Source organism: Dipodomys merriami, unplaced genomic scaffold (genome assembly GCF_024711535.1).
Source record: "Dipodomys merriami isolate MVZ:Mamm:240054 unplaced genomic scaffold, mDipMer1.0.p SCAF_44, whole genome shotgun sequence".
In the NCBI taxonomy this organism is placed as follows: Eukaryota; Metazoa; Chordata; class Mammalia; order Rodentia; family Heteromyidae; genus Dipodomys; species Dipodomys merriami.
In genome coordinates this window covers 6,092,064-6,108,844 of record NW_027206002.1, presented here as the reverse complement: position 1 = coordinate 6,108,844, position 16,781 = coordinate 6,092,064, and the positions used below count along the sequence as shown (strand labels likewise).

Genomic DNA, 16,781 nt, shown 5'->3' with positions numbered 1-16,781 from the left:
AGTCCATGAGACACTTATCTCCAACTGACTACTCAGAAAAAGCCTGAAGTGGTGCTATGGCTCGAGCGGTAGAGTGCCAGCCTTGAGCCAAAGAAGCTTAGGAACAACGCCCAGGCCCTGAGTTCAAGGCCCAGGACTGGCAGAAGAAAAAAGAAAAAAAGGAAGGCCAGAGGAAGAGGAGGGGGATGAAGGAGGCTGGTGCTCACTGCCGGCCTCTCCGGCACTAGAACCTGTACCAGCGCGTACTGTCTGCGCCGCTCAGTAGCCCAGGGACCTTGAACACGACTGTTAACCCTTTCACGCTGCAGATCAGACACTGCTACTTTGATACACATTCTGGCCAGAACCAGGATTAGAACCCTGGGCTCACACCATGGAACCCTGCTCAATCCAGCGATATGGGGGGGAGGGGACCCTCAGCATGCAGGATCCTCCCCCCACCCCCAGTACTAGGGAAACTGAGCTCTAAAGCCACCGGGCCACCGGGAGTCTGGCCCTGTCCGTGTGGCTCCTCGCTGAGTGACTTTGCTCCCCTCCACTCAGACACGTGGCGAGGCTCGGCCTCCTGGCCTCCTGGCCTCCAGGCCGCCCCTTTGCAGCCGGGTGTCTGAGCCCCGGGCCTCCGTGCCGAACCCTCCAAGGTGTACTTTCGCCACAGTCTTCTTTTTTTTAACCATCTGGGGTGAGAAGACCAGATCTGGGGCTCTGGAGTGGATGGTGTAGGATGGGCGCGTGGGGAGTGGGGCTCCCCCGAGCATGGGGGGCACGGGTGGGGGGCTGTGGAGGGCCAGTCAAACTGGGATTTGACGTCTGGGATTTGATTTCCAATCCAGTCTTTAGCCCTCCTGTGGAGTGCGCTCGTTTAAACCCAGCACTGAGCTGGGGGCGGGGGGGGGGGTTCGGGGGGGGGATGACAAGGGGCTCAGGCCAGGAAAAAGGGGACATGCAAGGGGGATGGTTAGACCCCCGGACATCCAGCTGAGCCCCAACACTTTCACGGGCCTCCTCTACTCCAGTACAACCTCCCCTCCCCTACCCCCCCCTCCCCTAAGCCCCCCTCCCCTACCCCCCTCCCCTTCCTTCCCCTCCTCTCCCTTTCCTTTTCACCCCTCTCCCCTTCTCTCTTCCCCTGTCCTCCACTCTTTTCCTCTCTTCCCCTCTCCCTTTCCCCCTCTTCTCCCTCCTTTACTCTCCCCTTCCCCTTCTTTTTCTTTTCCCTCCCTCCTTCCCTCCCTCTTTCTTCTTCCTTTCTTCTTGTCAGTTGTGGGGCCTGAACTCTGGGCCTGGGCACTGTCCCTCAGATCTTCAGCTCAAGGCTAACGCTCTACCACCTGAGCCTCAGTGCCACTTCCGGTTTTCTAGTGGTTTATTGGAGATAAGAGTTTCACGGACTTTCCTGCCCGGGCTGGCTCTGAACAGTGATCTTCAGATCTCAGCCTCCTGAGTAGCTAGGATTCCAAGTGTAAGCCACCAGTGCCCAGCTTTTTTTCCCTCCTTCCCTGTCTTCCCTCCCTCCCTCCCTCCCTTTCTTTCTTCCTTCCTTCCTTGTCCTGGGACTTGAACTCAGGGCCTGGGCACTGTCCCTGGGCCTCTCTGTGCTCAAGGCTAGAGCTCTACCACTAGAGCCACAGCACCATTTCTCTTCATGTGGTACTAAGAAATTGAACCCAGGCTTCATGCATGCTAGGCAAGCACTCTACCACTGAGCCACCTTCCCAGCCCTCCCCTCTCCTTTTATTTCCTCTTCCCTCCTCCCCTTTCCTCTTGTCTCAACTCTCCCCTCCTCTCTTTTCTTCTCCTTTCCTCTTCCCTTCCCTCTCCTCTTCCCTCTTCCCTTCCTCTCCTCTTCCCTCCCCCCCCCCAGTCCCACATCTTTAGAGTTCCTGTCCACCTAACGAAGCCCACAATTTCCCATTCCCCAAAGGTGTCCTGGGTGTGTCCACAGCCCCAGCTAGCGGCTGACCTTGAAGAACTTGTCGATTTTGCTAAGGTTGATTCTCTTCTTGGCATCCAGCTTGTAAATGTTGCTGACGTTCCCATCCATCAGATAGAGGCCGAAGCCCATCACCTAGGGCAGGGAGGGCGGAGAGCAGACACCATCATGGCCAGGGGAACGGCTCTGGACAGCAGCCCCACGATGTGTGGGCATCTGACCCCCGAGACAACACATTCTGTGCCTCCTCGAGTAAGGACAGGAAATACCAGGCTCATCTGAACCGCAAGTTTAGCAGAAGACTATGGTGGCTGTCGTGGCTACTTCCTGAGCCCCAAATGGGCCAGCGACTTTAAAACAAGTATCGCTGTCCACTGCTTGAGTGTCTATTCTCAGCACCATACTCTTGTGAGTCCGATTCAAGGCAAGAGTCTCATTCTACAGATGAGGAAGCCTAGACACAGAGGAGTTACACAGCTTGGCCCAGTCACACAGCTGAGTCTCAGAGATAGACAGACGGTCATTCGCCAAACAGACCTAACCCAGGATCTGTGTGCTAACGGTGCCCATCTAGGTCCTTGAGACATAGGCCCAAAGATGTGTGAAAAGTGTGTGTGTGTGTGGGGGGGTGATTCTTAATATTTCAGCCCCTGTAATTATCCACTGAAAGCTAGCCCACTTTGTTCTGTTAAATGTAGAGCTCAAGTGTGGAGGGTGTGGCTCGCTGTGGGACCGTCACGTCTCCACGTGCCTCCGTATCAGGGGACACCTAAGGGGGGCGGACAGGAAGACTGTAAAGATCACTTCCTGTTTGGCCTGGGAGCATCCTTACAGGACCAGCACCGGGTCCTTTTGTTTAGGGTTGGCGCCCCCTGGTGGCATTGGAACTCAACTACCACGAGCTGTAGAGGTGAAGGAATGAAGCTTGGGAAGGGTTAGAGGGCAGAAGGAAGAGGGTGATGGTGATGATGGTGGAGGAGGAGGAGGAGGAGGAGGAGGAGGAGGAGGAGGAGGAGGAGGAGGAGGAGGAGGAGGAGGAGGAGGAGGGGAGGGGGTAGGGCGCACACAGGCGGCGGTGTGTGGCAGGGACCTCCCACCTTAAGCAGCATGTGCTTCTCACTGGGCGTCAGGTACATCTTGTTCTCGTAGTAATCCACGCAGATGTTCACGATGTCGGCCAGCAGCTCCTCGTACCCTGGGATCACCTCCAGTTGCTGGTGGAGACACTGAACAACAGCGCCACCTTCCGGTTAGACAGAGCCTGCATCCTCCAGCAGCCACCCAAGTCCGTGGCTGTGTCCGTGTGTGTCCAACACACACACACACACACACACACACACACACACACACACACACACACACACACACACACAGCTGTGTCCCCAGGGAAGGGGAGCCTCCAAGCCAGCCTGTACCACCTGCCCCCTCCCCCCACACAGGGCCGCTGCACACTCATCCCTGGTTGCAACAGAGGGCGTAGGAGGCAACTTGGAGAATGCAGACATTCTCTTCATCTCCTGGTCTCCCAGGACCAGGCCGAGGGAGGCCCACTGCAGGGAGGAGAGGCAGCCCGGGGTCCCCGTTCCTGCCACATACACCCCGTAGGACTAAGGCACCCTCAGGCTCCTGTGGGGCAGGGATCTGGACACAAAGAGCCCCAGAATTGGCAGGACGCCACCCCCTGTTGGGCTGGGGGGACTTGCAGGTAGACTTGCTGGTACCTGCTCGAGTTGAAGGTGGACCTAGCCTGGCTGGGGGAAACGGGACAGGGCCGGCCGTGCGGGTGTGGCCTGGAAAAGGGGTGACGGATCATGCCCCAGTTTCCTAAACATGTAGGGCTCAAATGCTAAGGCCACATGGCCCAGCCTGCCACATATAAGGCGGATTCTCAAGCCAAGAGAGATGGGGGAAACTGAGGCCCAGACTTTGCCTGAGGTATCAGGTGTCCTGCACTCAAACTCTACAGGGTCTGAGCGGGGCGCAAGAGGTCTCTTCTAGAGGACCTAGGCCAAGAGGGAGGGAGGGAGGGAGATAAGGAGACAGGGAGGGAGGGAGGGAGGGAGGGAGGCTGCAGCTCTCCTGTCTCTCTGATGGGCAGAGGAGATGATGGAGCCGGTGGGCTCGCGCTGGGGTGTGTGGCAGGGGCTCCGGCCCCGCCGGCTCCCTCACCTGTGTGATCCGGTTATGGTTGGCCAGGAACATGGAGAGGTTCTGTGATTCCTGGATGGACTGGGGGTCGGCCATCTTCCTGAGGAACTGGGCTGCCCTGAAATGCACACGGGGCGGGTGTGTGTGTGGGGGGGACTCAGGGGCCAGCACCGGGGCTCCATCAGACTGAGCCATGCTGGGCTTCGGTCCGAACCCGGCCTGGGTGACCCTTCCCGAGGCTGTGTGTGAAGGCCGGCAGGGCCCTCAGTGCAAGGGGAACGCCCTGATGCCCTGGGGGCCGTTCCCGGGGTTGCTCACCCCCTCGGGACAGGCGCCTGAAACACAGTCAGCAATGCGAGGAAAGTTCTGCAAGCTCAGAATGTCCTAGCAGGACCCACAATGCTCTTGTAGGGAAGGAGGTACCCGACCTCTGGGAGGGGGAGGTGGGGGAGGGCTGACCTCTTGTAGGCCGAGTGGTCGTTCTTGACGCTGCACTTCATGTTCTTGAGCTCGTCCAGGACGGCGAACATGTTGATGAACTTGCCCAGGGTCAGGAGGTAGGCCTCGGACACGAAGTCCTTCCTGCGCTCGGCGTGGCAAAGCCGCTTCACCTCGCTGCAGAACCGCTCGATGGCCTTGCGCTGGGGGGGGGAGACGGCCGCGCGTGAGGGGGGGAGGGATCTGGGGAGGCAGAGCTGGGGGTGGAGCATGGGGGGGCTGGGGGGGCACGGGGCGCCTGCAGGGTAACCCCCCGGCAGATCACCCATGCACCGCTCATCACACACCGGCTAAGAGGCCCTGTGCGTGCTCTCAGTCCTCTCCAGCACCCGGGACCGGGCTGGGCTGGGGACAGACAGGAAGAGGGGTTCCCGTTGACACTGGGCTGGAGCAGAGACCCCACCACCTGGCCTTAGGAACGTGCGCTCCGATGAGAGAAGGCAGGAAGGCACGCGCTCCCGGCCCCCGAGGGCCAGGCCTGCGTGGGGGACACAGGCCTCCCCCAGATGGCTGGCTGCACCCAGGTCCGGCCCCAGGGTGGCCAGCGCGCTCGGCCCGCGTACCTGAAAGTACATGAACTTCATGAGCTTCGTGACCTCGGGCTCCAGCACCTCCACCGTCTTCTCGTAGATCTCCACGCGGTTGGGCTGCTCGTTGCATTTCACCTGAGGGCCGGCAGGGGGCATGCGTGAGCCCGGCGTCCTAGGAGCCCCGGCTCACACCTGAACCTGGGTGCTTTTTCATGGGTACCTCTCTCTGGGTACTGACTGCAGACCAACTGTCCTTCCTTCCTTCCTTCCTTCCTTCCTTCCTTCCTTCCTTCCTTCCTTCCTTCCTTCCTTCCTTCCTTCTTTTTCCTTCTCTCCTTCCCTCTTAACTTTCTCTCTTTTCCTCCTCCCTCTCTCTCTCCCTTCTTCCTCTCTATCCCTGAGAAAGAGTCTCTCTGCGCATCCCAGGATGTCCTAGATGCTTGTGCCTCAATTCTTGAGTGCTGGGATTACAGACATATGCTCCAGGACTAATCTTGATAGTAGTTTAGAAATTCTCCAAATGGCTGCAAGTGCTAAGTATCTATCGCTGGATGATGCCACGGACAATCACGTGATCCCACAGAACGAGACTGATCTTTGTGAATTGCCATGAAATGGCAGTCATCCAACCATCAACGAACGGGCAAAAAAAAAATTAAAAAGTCATAGAACAGGGCTGGGAAGGTGGCTCAGTGGTAGAGTGCTTGCCTAGCAGGCATGAAGCCTTGAGTTCGAATCCTCCGTACCACATACACAGAAAAAGCTGGAAGTGGTGCTGTGGCTCAAGTGGTAAAGCGTTAGACCTGAGCAAAAAGAAGCTTAGAGACAGTGCCCAGGCCTGATTTTAAGCCCCAGGACTGGCCAAGAACAACAACAAAAAAACATTTAGTAAGTAAATTGCGCTTGGGATGGAACTGCGGCTTGTACTCTTGTTGCTGAGACCACACCCACCCACCTGGACCTCATCTGTGTAGAGCAAAACCCAATCCTCTGTGCATGTGTTCCCAGAAAACAGAGGCTTAGAAAATCCAACAGGATGCAAAACAAACTTAATTGGAGTTATCCCTCAGGACCAGGATTAGTCAGTTTCTGCCGATTCTCTACACCTGTACTTTGTTGTTTCTGTAATAACAAGACCCATTAAGTCTACCTCGATATCAGTGATGGTAATAAAAAAAATATGTGTCATGTTTCCACATGAAGAAAAGTCCCTAACTTAAAAAAAGAGAAGGGGGTAGAGGGCAAGTGACAGAATGACAGAAAAGAAATAATGTGCTTCTGCAGATGGTAACAATTCACAAGATGATATTCCCAGAGGTGGAAAGTCGGGGGGGGGGGGAGGGGGTTGCAGCCGGGCAGGAGGGAAAGCTAGGCTTAGCCTATGGCTCTGGAGGGCAGAGATCTTGTTCTTTGTGCCCTTTTGAGATGGTGTGGCCCCAGGTCGGCCGGTGCATCCAGATGTGGAAATAAAAGGCTGTGCACACCATGGACTGCACAGAACGCTCAACTTCCTGGGCCTGGGCTTTATTGTCACGTCTCTAGAAGCGCCATTTTCCTTGGCAAGTGGAGGACCAGCTATGGTTTGGGGGGGGGCTGGAGGGGGCGGGGCAGGGCAGGGCAGGGCGGGGCAGGGCGGTCTCACCTGAGGGATGGCCCTCGAGCAGCTGCGCCAGGTGTAGAGCATGACCGCGTACTCATGTCCTTCCTCCAGCATTTCATTCTGCAACAGCAAAACCACCTCAGCCCCGACCCCCTGCCGGGGGTGGGGAGTCCCCCAAGACCATGCTGCTCCCTGGCAGCCTTCCCTGGAGGCTGGATACAAAATGTGGGATCCCCTCTCTGGGAATCAGAGTCTGCATCTCAACAAAATCCCCAGGTGGCCTGGGGGGGGGCACTGTGGGGAGAAAGAGGTGGAGTTCTGCTTCCGGGAGCAGAACCCAGTCCCGGATACACAGAAGGAGCCAGAAAAGAAGCACGGAGCGACACCTCACACAGAGTACAGCACAGTCATCAAGGACAGAGGACAATCAACATGTCTGTTCCCGTGGATTGAAAAACAAGAGGTTGTTGGGAGATGCGTCAGAGCTGTGGATGGTAAGCTCTCTGTGGGGCAGGAAACGCATCAGGGAGGGGGTAATACATATGCACACGCACATATGCACACACATTTATCATATCTATACACATATACCATAGTCGCATCATGGTGGTTCTCTAATATACAGTGTGAAGTATAACAGAGTACACTAATGTAATAACCATAATGGTTTTTTTTTTTTCCCCTTACAATGATGGTAACAGCAGCTAAGTTTTATTCTAATCCTTGGTATCAGGTGAAGATCTGGAGACATTCATGCGTCCGCAGCGCTGAGGACGGAGCCCGGGTGAGGCTCCACCGCTGAGCTGCGCCCCCGGGCCCACTGAGGAGGCTGGCTTTCCGTTTCCTCTTTGGCGGTCCTGGGGATTGAACTCAAGACCTTGCACTTACTAGACAGGCACTCGACTGCCGGAGCCACATGCCCGGCCGTGTGCACACGCTGAATGAATCCCTAGTTCACGAGCAAATGGCTTCACCAGAGGATGATTAACAACAGAATTATTCCCCCCCCCCCCAAAAAAAAAGAATGACTAGAGCAGAGGATAACACAAACCACAGCATGAAAATGAACCCGAAGAACACAGTCCCGACCATCCCCTGACTTGACAGGGCGGTAAGGAAAGAACTCGGGGCTCAAGGGAACAGATTTCTGGGGTCCAACCCCCGCTTCACCCTTCACTAGGCCTTTAGCCTACATGAAGTCACTCAGTCATCAAATAAAGCGATGATGTTGAGGATTGAGAACCGGACACACACACACACACACACACACGCACGCACACGCGCACACACACACACACAGCAGTAACACACACACACACACACACAGCAGTAACACACACATGAACCATACAGTCCCCACTTGACCCAGGAATTCTATTCCTGATGTTTCCCCTGAGAGGAACTTGTGTGGGCTCAGGATTTGAGGGTAACATGAATGTCACAGTAGTGTTATTCCTGACGAGATGGAAACGATCCAAGGTCTCCATCACCTAAAGAATGGACAAAGCATGGCACAGCCACGACATGGAATATTACTTATCTGGAAAAAGGAACAAGGCGCTGACACAGGAGGCCACATACACGCTGAAAACATTCTAGCTGGGCACTGGTGGCTCATGTCTGTCATCTGAGGACTACTCAGGAGGCAGAGATCTGAGGATTGTGGTTCAAAGCCAGCCCAGGCAGGAAAGTCCACGAGGCTCTTATCTCCAATGAACCACAAAAAAGCTAGAAGTGGAGCTGTGGCTCAAATGGTCGAGTGCTAACCTTGAGTACAAAAACTCAGGGACAGTGCCCAGGCCCCAAGTTCAAGCCCCAGGACCAACAAACAAACAGAAGAACAAAAACCTTACTGTAAGTCCAAGAAACCAACCCAAGGGCCATGTACTATAGGAGAGTTTTCAATGGAAGTCCACAAGAGACAAATCCACAGAGACAGAAGGTACACTAGCCTTAGCTAAGAGGTGAAGGAAAGAAGAACTGGGGGAGGCGATGACTGCTTAAAGGTCTGGGAGATCATTATGGGGTGCTCAACAATCAGATGGTATAACACTGCAAATGTGCTTTAAAAAAATTTCATTGAGGGACAGAGGCGTGGCTCAGTTGGTAGAGTGCCTGCCAAAGAGCAAAAGTGTCAGGTACCCAGTTTGAATTCTGGTCTCAGCTTTAAAACATAGAACAACCCATTGATTTGTATGTTTTAAATTCTTTTATGTTATGGGAAGCCAACTTTCAGAAATACAATGAGCCGGGCGCTGGTGGCTCACGCCTGTAATCCTAGCTACTCAGGAGGCTGAGATCTGAGGATCGCGGTTCAAAGCCAGCCCGGGCAGGAGAGACCGTGAGACTCCTATCTCCAATAAACCACCAGAAAACCGGAAGTGGCGCTGTAGCTCAAGTGGTAGAGCGCTAGCCTTGAGCTGAAGAGCTGAGGGACAGCGCCCAGGCCCAGAGTTCAAGCCCCACGACTGGACCCTCCCCCCCCAAAAAAAGAATGCTACTAGGTCATCTCTCTTTGCAAATAGTTGCATCTCAACAACAATAACAACAACAACAAAACGACCTTTTCATTGATTTAACTTGCACTCTGCCTCTCTGGTGCATAATATCTTTGTTAGGAGGTGATCGTGATGCAGCTTAGAGTCTCATTACTTGTTAGAGCTCCCGCCAGCAGCAAATGTCGTTGAAAAGACAGTTTCTCAAGAAAATAGTCTTCCCTATTTCCATCGCCTATTGTCCTTGAGATTGGAAAGACACTGTCATCGCTGTTGAAGGCCGGCCAAGAGAGGATGCAACGGTAAAGTGCAAAAACAAACAACTGCTCCCAGCAGGTGATTGGGGTGAGTGCATTCACTGGGTATTGGCGGTGGCGGGTGGCCCCATTGCTGTGGGCCGGGATGTGGGCAGTGCCCCGGGGACGCGTCAGCTGACCTCTGTGGAGTTATTGTATAATTACCCTGGAATCCTGAGGGCAGGACCATGTGGTGTGGAACAAGTCCAGAGTGGAGCCTAGAGAGACTCAAGCTCTGCTCCTGGCCCTTCTGGAAATTACTAGAGGAGGTGAACAGCTTCTAGAAGCTGGGAAGAGCAAGAGGATAGATTCTCACCTAGATCCTCTGGGGAGAATTCAGCCCTGCCAGACTCTGGTGGCTCACAACTATAATCCTGGCTATTCAGGAGGCTGAGAGCTGAGGATCAAGGTTCAAGGCCAGCCTGGGGCAGGGAAAACCTGTGAGACTCTTATCTCCAGTAAACCACCTGAAAGCTAGAAGTGGTGCTGTGGCTCAAGTGGCCGAGGGCTAGCTTTGAGGGCAGTAGCACAGGGACAACGCCCAGGTCCTGAGTTCAAGCCCTAGGACCAAACTCCAGGTAGAACTTCCAGCCAACAAAATGGCCGGACGGTAATGGCTCCTATTCAGTCACCTGGCCTACAGTATTTTGTTACTGCAGCTGTAGATGACTAATACACACTCTGCATCCCGACCCTCATTTAATTTCCCAGAAATATCATAGTTTACCTAGGGATACCTCACAGCCCAAATTCAGGGAGTTCCTGAAAATTCTGTGACATGTACCTCATTTCCACTGCCTTCCCCCCCAAACCCCTCCCCCACCCCGCATCTCATCTCTGATGGGTCCAATTCAAGTGGAGTAGAAAGAGTTCAGGACCACGAGTCGATCCTGGGGTTCAGGTCCCAGCCCAGGATTCTGATTCATCATTGTGGGAGCATGACCAACTTGCTTATTAACTTCTCCAGCCTTAATTTTCTCATCCCCCAAATGGGCATAATAATCCCTTTGCAAGTCCCAGACTATAATGAGACTCCGGCGATATCACGCAGAGAGCTGGCTTACATCATTTCAAAGGGCCATGCGCACACAAGCTGTCATTATCCTCCCACGGGGCCCCACCAGAGAGCCACCTCTGTCCTCGCGATTTCCACTCACCCCACCCCAGCCCCCACCCCGGAACCAGAGTTTAACCATGACAGTCACTCTTGGTGTATTTTTATTTGTCAGTCTTGGGCTTAAGTTGGTCTGTTGTGCAGCCCTGAGTGAATTTAACGTGTGTGTGTGTGTGTGTGTGTGTGTGTGTGTGTGTGTGTGTGCGCGTGCATGTGCGCGCCAGTCACTCTTGGCGTATTTTTATTTGTCAGTCTTGGGCTTAAGTTGGTCTGTTGTGCAGCCCTGAGTGAATTTAACATGTGTGTGTGTGTGTGTGTGTGTGTGTGTGTGTGTGTGTGTGTGTGTGTGTGTGTGTGTGTGTGTGTGTGTGTGTGTGTGTACGCGCGTGCATGTGCGCGCCAGACCTGGGGCTTGAACTCACGGCTTGGGAACTGTCCCTGAGCTGCTAGTGTGTTCTACCACTCTGAGCCATAGCTGCGCTTCCAGCTTGTGTGTGTGTGTGTGTGTTCTCTTTTGGTGCTGGGGTTTGAACCCAGGACGCTGCACTTGCTAGGTAAGTACTTGGCCACTGAGCTACCTCCCAGCCCCCAGCTTTTTTTTTTTTTTTGATGATTTATTAGAGATAAGAGTCTCACAGATCTTCCTGCCCAGGGCTGGCTTCGAACCACGATCCTCAGATTTCAACCTCCTGAGTAGCTGGGATTACAGGCGTGAGCCATGGGTGTCCGGCATGTTTCTTTAACTTTTAAGGACTCCACATTTCCCCATCGGTACAGTGAGTATTAATCTTAAAGGATCTGTGCACAGATTCAATGAGACACTGAGCCTAGATATTATTTGCCCAGCAGAAGGACTTAGAGAACGGTTAGTATCTGTTCTCTACCGTGATTCGCTGGGGACCAGGCCTGGCTCTCAAGCCAACCTTGGCTGTATCTGCGGGGAGAGGCACGCAGTGCTGAGTGCGCAATAGAGCTAAGCCAGACGCAGTGAGGAGGGACATGGAGCCACAGGCCCAGCCACGGAGTGGGTAAGGGAGCATTCCTCACATCTGGGGCTGTTTGAGAATAAATCCATGAGAACCCCACTGGGAAGGGGAATGGTCTCCCCCTCTTTTAGTGTCAAAGCCGAAGGATAAAAACAATGACTGCCCAGGGCCCCGGTGGCTCAGTCATCCTGGCTACTCAGGAGGCTGAGATCTGAGGATCGTGGTTCAAAGCCAGCCTGGGCAGAAAAGCCTGCGAGAGTCTAATCTCCACTTAACCACCAGAAAGCCAGAAGTGGCGCCGTGACTCAAAGTGGTAGAGGCTAGCCTTTGAGCAAAAGAGCTCGAGACCCATGACTGACAAAAATAAAATACAATAGAATACAACCACTGGTTCTACTCGCGAATCATTCCTGCCACCAACTTCCTCAACTCGGGAACTGGGCTATTCCCAAGGCAAGGCCGCTGTGCATCTTGCATGAGGAATCCTTCGGTTTTTGTCAAGACAGAAAATTCCACACATCTGATCATCTACGAAAAGCCACTAAGGAAGGATCTACTCACACCTGGAGCCCCGCCAAACTCAGGAGCTCCGGCAGGAAGAGGTGGGGGTTAAGATGGACTCACGGTGGACAGGACTGCGGTGCTGGAAGCTGAGGGCTGCAGTGTAACCAGGGGCCAGGGCCGGCCTGGCCGAGGCAGGACATCGGGGTAGCTGAGCCCCACCCCTCGCGTGGGAGGCTGCCCCAGCCCCGTCCCTCTGGCCGGGTTCACATCTGTGGGTCACAGAGACTTACCATGCTCGAGTGGACTGTCGCCTGCTCGATGTACCTGGCGATGCCGGTGACAAATGCATTTCTGTCCTCGAAGTTGGTGTCAAAGTTCGCCTGCGGAATGGAGGTGCAGAGCGCTCAAGGGGGAACTCACTGCCAACAAATGCCACCGCTCTGGGTGGAAATCTACTGCCCAGTGACCTCTCATCTTTCCCCTCTCTCCAAACAACAACCGCAACAACAAAACCCATGTGCGACCCTCTCAATCCCAGTGGGCAAGGGCCGAGCCCCACAAGGAAATGCTCCGATTCCCCGTTGCCTGGCTTTTCAAACGTGACGCTCGACAAGCCACAGTCACGCACACCCGGAGGCCTAGGGCAGGAGGATGGCGGTCTGAGGCCAGCCAGAAAACAAGTGTGAGGCCTTATGTGAAAAATAACGAAAGCGAAACAGGGCTGGAGGTGTGGCTCAAAGGACAGAGGATCTGCCTAGCGAGTGCTAGGGCCCCGAGCTCAAAGCTCAGGACTGCCCCACCCTCCAAGGAAGTATGAGTGTATATGTGTGTGTGTGTTAGAGAGAGAGAGAGAGAGGGGGTGGTAATAGTTCTTCGCTATACTTTTCCGTGGAAAAGTAGAGCAGGGGTGGAGCAGGGCTGCCGAGCTGCAGGGGTGAGGGATCTCCCCACCACACCCAGACCCCACACAGCTGTGTGCAGTCCCGTCCTGGCTCATGACAGGATCTGCTCAGTGACCGCAGACCAACAAGCTCGGGGGGGAGAGGGGGAGGGGAGGGGAGTGCCCATCCCCAGTCTAGTCTAGGCCTGTGCCTGACCCCCCCCTGCCTTCAAGCCAAACCCTGGGGCAGGAATCCCCAGAGTCCTGGGCTCCCAGCATGCTCCGCGGTCTGCCCTACCTGGTACATGATGGAGGAGGGCGGGGGCTCGATGCATGGCTGCTGGTCGGGCAGGGGCAGCTCTTCCAGCAGATCCACGTTGGACAGGGCATCTTCCAGGGTCACGTGGGTCGTCATGGCTGCAGTCTGGGCGTTCCGCACTGAGGGGAGAGACAAGAGAGGACGTGGCAGGATGCAGGGGGCTCTGAGGTGCTTCGGTCAGCTCTTCTGCAGGGCAGAGGGGAGGCGGGTGCACCCTGCTCCCCCACCACCCCGGTCCCTTCGTCCCTCCTGCAGCGTCCCAAGCTCCCGTTTCTTCCGGGCAACAAGGCCAAGAAGTTTTTCGGTGACCCCCCCCCCTCCCCTGGGAGCAGAGGTCAGCCTCAGCGAAGGGCTTCCAGAACGGGGATAGCAGCCCTCCACCTGCTCTTCTTCAGAATTCCTCAGTGACTACGCAGCACAGACACCACGACTGCAAACATGCCTGTGTTTGTAAACACGATCCACTGCAGGCCACAGCCCAGGGCTTGGTTTATTTATTTTTTTATTTTTTGTGCCACTACTAGGACCTGAACTCAAGGCCTGGGCGCTGTCCCTGAGGTTTTGTGCTGAAGGCTCATGCCTAGAGCCACAACGCCGTTCTAACTTCTTGGTAGTAGTTAAATTGGACATAGGAGACTCAGGGACTTTCCTGCCCAGGCTGGCTTTGACCCATGATCCTCACATCTCAGCCTCCCGAGTAAGCAGGATTGCAGGTGTGAGCCTCTGATGTCTGGCAAGAGCCTAGATTTTATGGCTAATGAGTCTGGGATTCGAAGCATTCGGCTCTTGGCATTCGGCCTTATTTGGAGTAACGGACGAGCTGCTATGTTTTGCTTTAGGACCTGCCCCAAAGCAATCAACCTTCAGTGGATATTTTCATGTCCTGGACTCTGGTAGAGGGCAGGGTTATCTATTCCACCCGCTCCCCAACTTTGCTAAGCAGTGAAGCTGAAAAGAATCTGAACAAGGCAGTTAACCAACTCCAGTGAGCTGCTTTTCTAAGAATTCAGCACCTAGCAAGCCAAACAGTGCTCCAATTTTTTTTTTCAAACATATGTGAAACACCTACTAAAAAAAACTCATAATGCACGATTGAGGCTACCAAAGAGCTTCCTGTGAGTTTCATCCAAAAAGTGATATCCTACACCAAGTGTGGTAGCACAAGCCTGTAATCCCCAGCACCCAGGGAGCTTAAGCAGGAGGCCCACAAGTTCAAGGTTAGCCTAGGGTCCATCTCAAGTTCCAGGAAGGCTGCGATAGACCGTAGGAAAAAAGAGAACAAAACCAAAGATAGAACCAAATAGAAAATGAAATTAGGAATCAATGATGCAAATTGTGCCCCCCCCAAAAAAATAAGACAAGTCTATCCTGCTAGAAACCTAGAAAGCATGCAGAGGTTGTTAGTACCGCTGGAATTGAAACCAAAATGATAACATATGTAAGAGCTAAAAGACAGAGGGCATAAGTAAATATCTGAAGTGCATCTGGAGGAAATCACTTCACTGGGCCTGAAGTTCCATTCAAACCCTAGCGAGCAAGTAAATAAATAAATAAACAATAAAACGCAAAGGAATACAGAATCGAGGGACTGATCACTACCAATGCAGAAATAAATGTACAAAGCAAAATAAACAGTAAAGGCAAACAACAACAAACACTGGATTTTTAGAGAGGGGTTAATAATAAATAATATGAACCCAGGGAGTCAAAAGGACACAGAGATCGCCCTTCTCCACCGGCCCTGTGCCAGCCCAGACTCCCGGCCGAGCTTCCATCAAGGCTGGAATTTCCCCTGGGAGGCAAAACAGTGTGTGACACCCTGGGCCAGAAAGGACCAGTAACGTTCCACCTGCGTCCAGGGGCTGCAAAGAGCTCAGATGGGGCCAGCCTGAGCCCCAGGTCGGGGCGGGGGGTGGGGGGAGGAGGGGGATAGAAGGGGGGCAGATGGAGGCCAGGGCCTCCCATTCTCCCTATCCTGAGCCTTCAGCTACACCTGCCCATGGACGGGCGCCATGGAAACAAAGCAGCCCAGGCCAATGAGGTCTCTCCACGCTCCAAGGTAACCCCTCCCCCTGCTCTCGGTGGAGGAGGCCAGGCAGGTCTCTGGGGGGTGATCTCAGGTCCTCTGCACACCTCTCCTTAGACTTCACCACTGCTAATACATACCCAGGCCTCTCTCCTTTACATTAAGTCCTTTTGAGGGGAGGGGAGAGGGAGGGAGAGAGAGAGGGAGGGAGGGAGAGAGAGAGAGAGGGGGGGGGGATTTTCTATAGGACATAATTACCGGCCACTTCCAAAGGCCCTGGACACTCTCTTTACTCCATTAACTAATAATAAAGCGTGTATTTCTTTAGTCCTTGCTTGGACGTCGGAGCCACGCGGCTGTGTTCCTGCCACGCAGTGCTCGCAGGCAGGCAGGGTACTTAGCGCGCAGCTGCGTCTGCCGTGGGTATCTGCAAACTTTCCACCCATGGCTCTTGCCACGGGTGGAAACTTCTCAATAATAATAATAATAATAATAATAATAAGAAGAAGAAGAAGAAGAAGAAGAAGGAGAAGGAGAAGAAGAAGGAGAAGGAGAAGAAGAAGGAGAAGAAGAAGGAAGAAGAAGGAAGAAGGAAGAAGAAGAAGAAAAGAAGAAAAGAAGAAAGGGAGGAGGAGGAGGAGGAGGAGGAGGAGGAGGAGGAGGAGGAGGAGGAGGAGGAGGAGGAGGAGAAGGAAGGAGGAGAAGGAGGAGAAGGAGGAGAAGGAGGAGAAGGAGGAGAAGGAGAAGGAGAAGGAGGAGAAGGAAGAAGAAGGAAGAAGGAAGAAGGAAGAAGAAGAAGAAAGAAGAAAGAAGAAAGAAGAAAGAAGAAGAAGAAGAAGAAGAAGAAGAAGAAGAAGAAGAAGAAGAAGAAGAAGAAGAAGAAGAAGAAGAAGAAGGAAGAAGAAGAAGAAGAAGCCTGGTCTCTATCCATAAAGCCAGGAAGAGTACTTTTTCTTTTTAAAGACTAAACCAATTCCCTTAAGGCAAAGGCACTTTTTGCCTTTTGTCCAGCAACACTGGTGGGGCAGTGACACAAATGTCACCCAGGGCAGCGGCGTGGGGAACAGAGGAAGAGACTGCACAGCACTGTCTGAACAAACTGCAGCGCTCCACGGCAACGCTCTGGGCAGCGGCAAAGAGGAGGGAGGAATCTCGCTGCAGACCCCTGTGGAGGGAGCTCTGCTGGGATCTGGTAGGATGGGCACTCTGTCCTTTATCGTAGCGATGGGGCTGCACACACCTGCGCACATGCAATAGCAGCAGACATGCCACTCCTGGTCTTGAACTCAGGGCCTGGGCACTGTCCCTGAGCTGTTTAGCTCAAGCGTACCACTCCACTACTTGAGCCACAGCTCTACTTCTGGCTTTTTGGTGGTTACTTGGAGATGAGAGAGTCTCATAGACTTTCCTGCTTAGGCTGGCTTTGAACTGCTGTCTTCAGATGTCAGCCTC

At 53.9% G+C, this 16,781-nt stretch overlaps 1 protein-coding gene across 3 annotated transcripts in view; it reads right to left on the bottom strand.

Moving 5' to 3' along the window:
* Nucleotides 1-16,781, bottom strand: part of Cyfip2 (cytoplasmic FMR1 interacting protein 2) — an 89,290-nt gene that overhangs the window by 56,266 nt on the left and 16,243 nt on the right. For all 3 annotated transcript variants that reach the window (XM_069993908.1, XM_069993909.1, XM_069993910.1), the window contains 8 exons: nucleotides 13,283-13,422; nucleotides 12,395-12,484; nucleotides 6,752-6,829; nucleotides 5,143-5,244; nucleotides 4,541-4,722; nucleotides 4,103-4,199; nucleotides 3,031-3,159; nucleotides 1,964-2,068 (listed from right to left, as the gene is read on the bottom strand). In XM_069993908.1, the coding sequence (XP_069850009.1) occupies nucleotides 1,964-2,068; nucleotides 3,031-3,159; nucleotides 4,103-4,199; nucleotides 4,541-4,722; nucleotides 5,143-5,244; nucleotides 6,752-6,829; nucleotides 12,395-12,484; nucleotides 13,283-13,399 (900 nt within the window). In that variant the 5' untranslated portion in view covers nucleotides 13,400-13,422. Of the gene's footprint in view, nucleotides 1-1,963; nucleotides 2,069-3,030; nucleotides 3,160-4,102; nucleotides 4,200-4,540; nucleotides 4,723-5,142; nucleotides 5,245-6,751; nucleotides 6,830-12,394; nucleotides 12,485-13,282; nucleotides 13,423-16,781 lie in introns of those variants that run through there.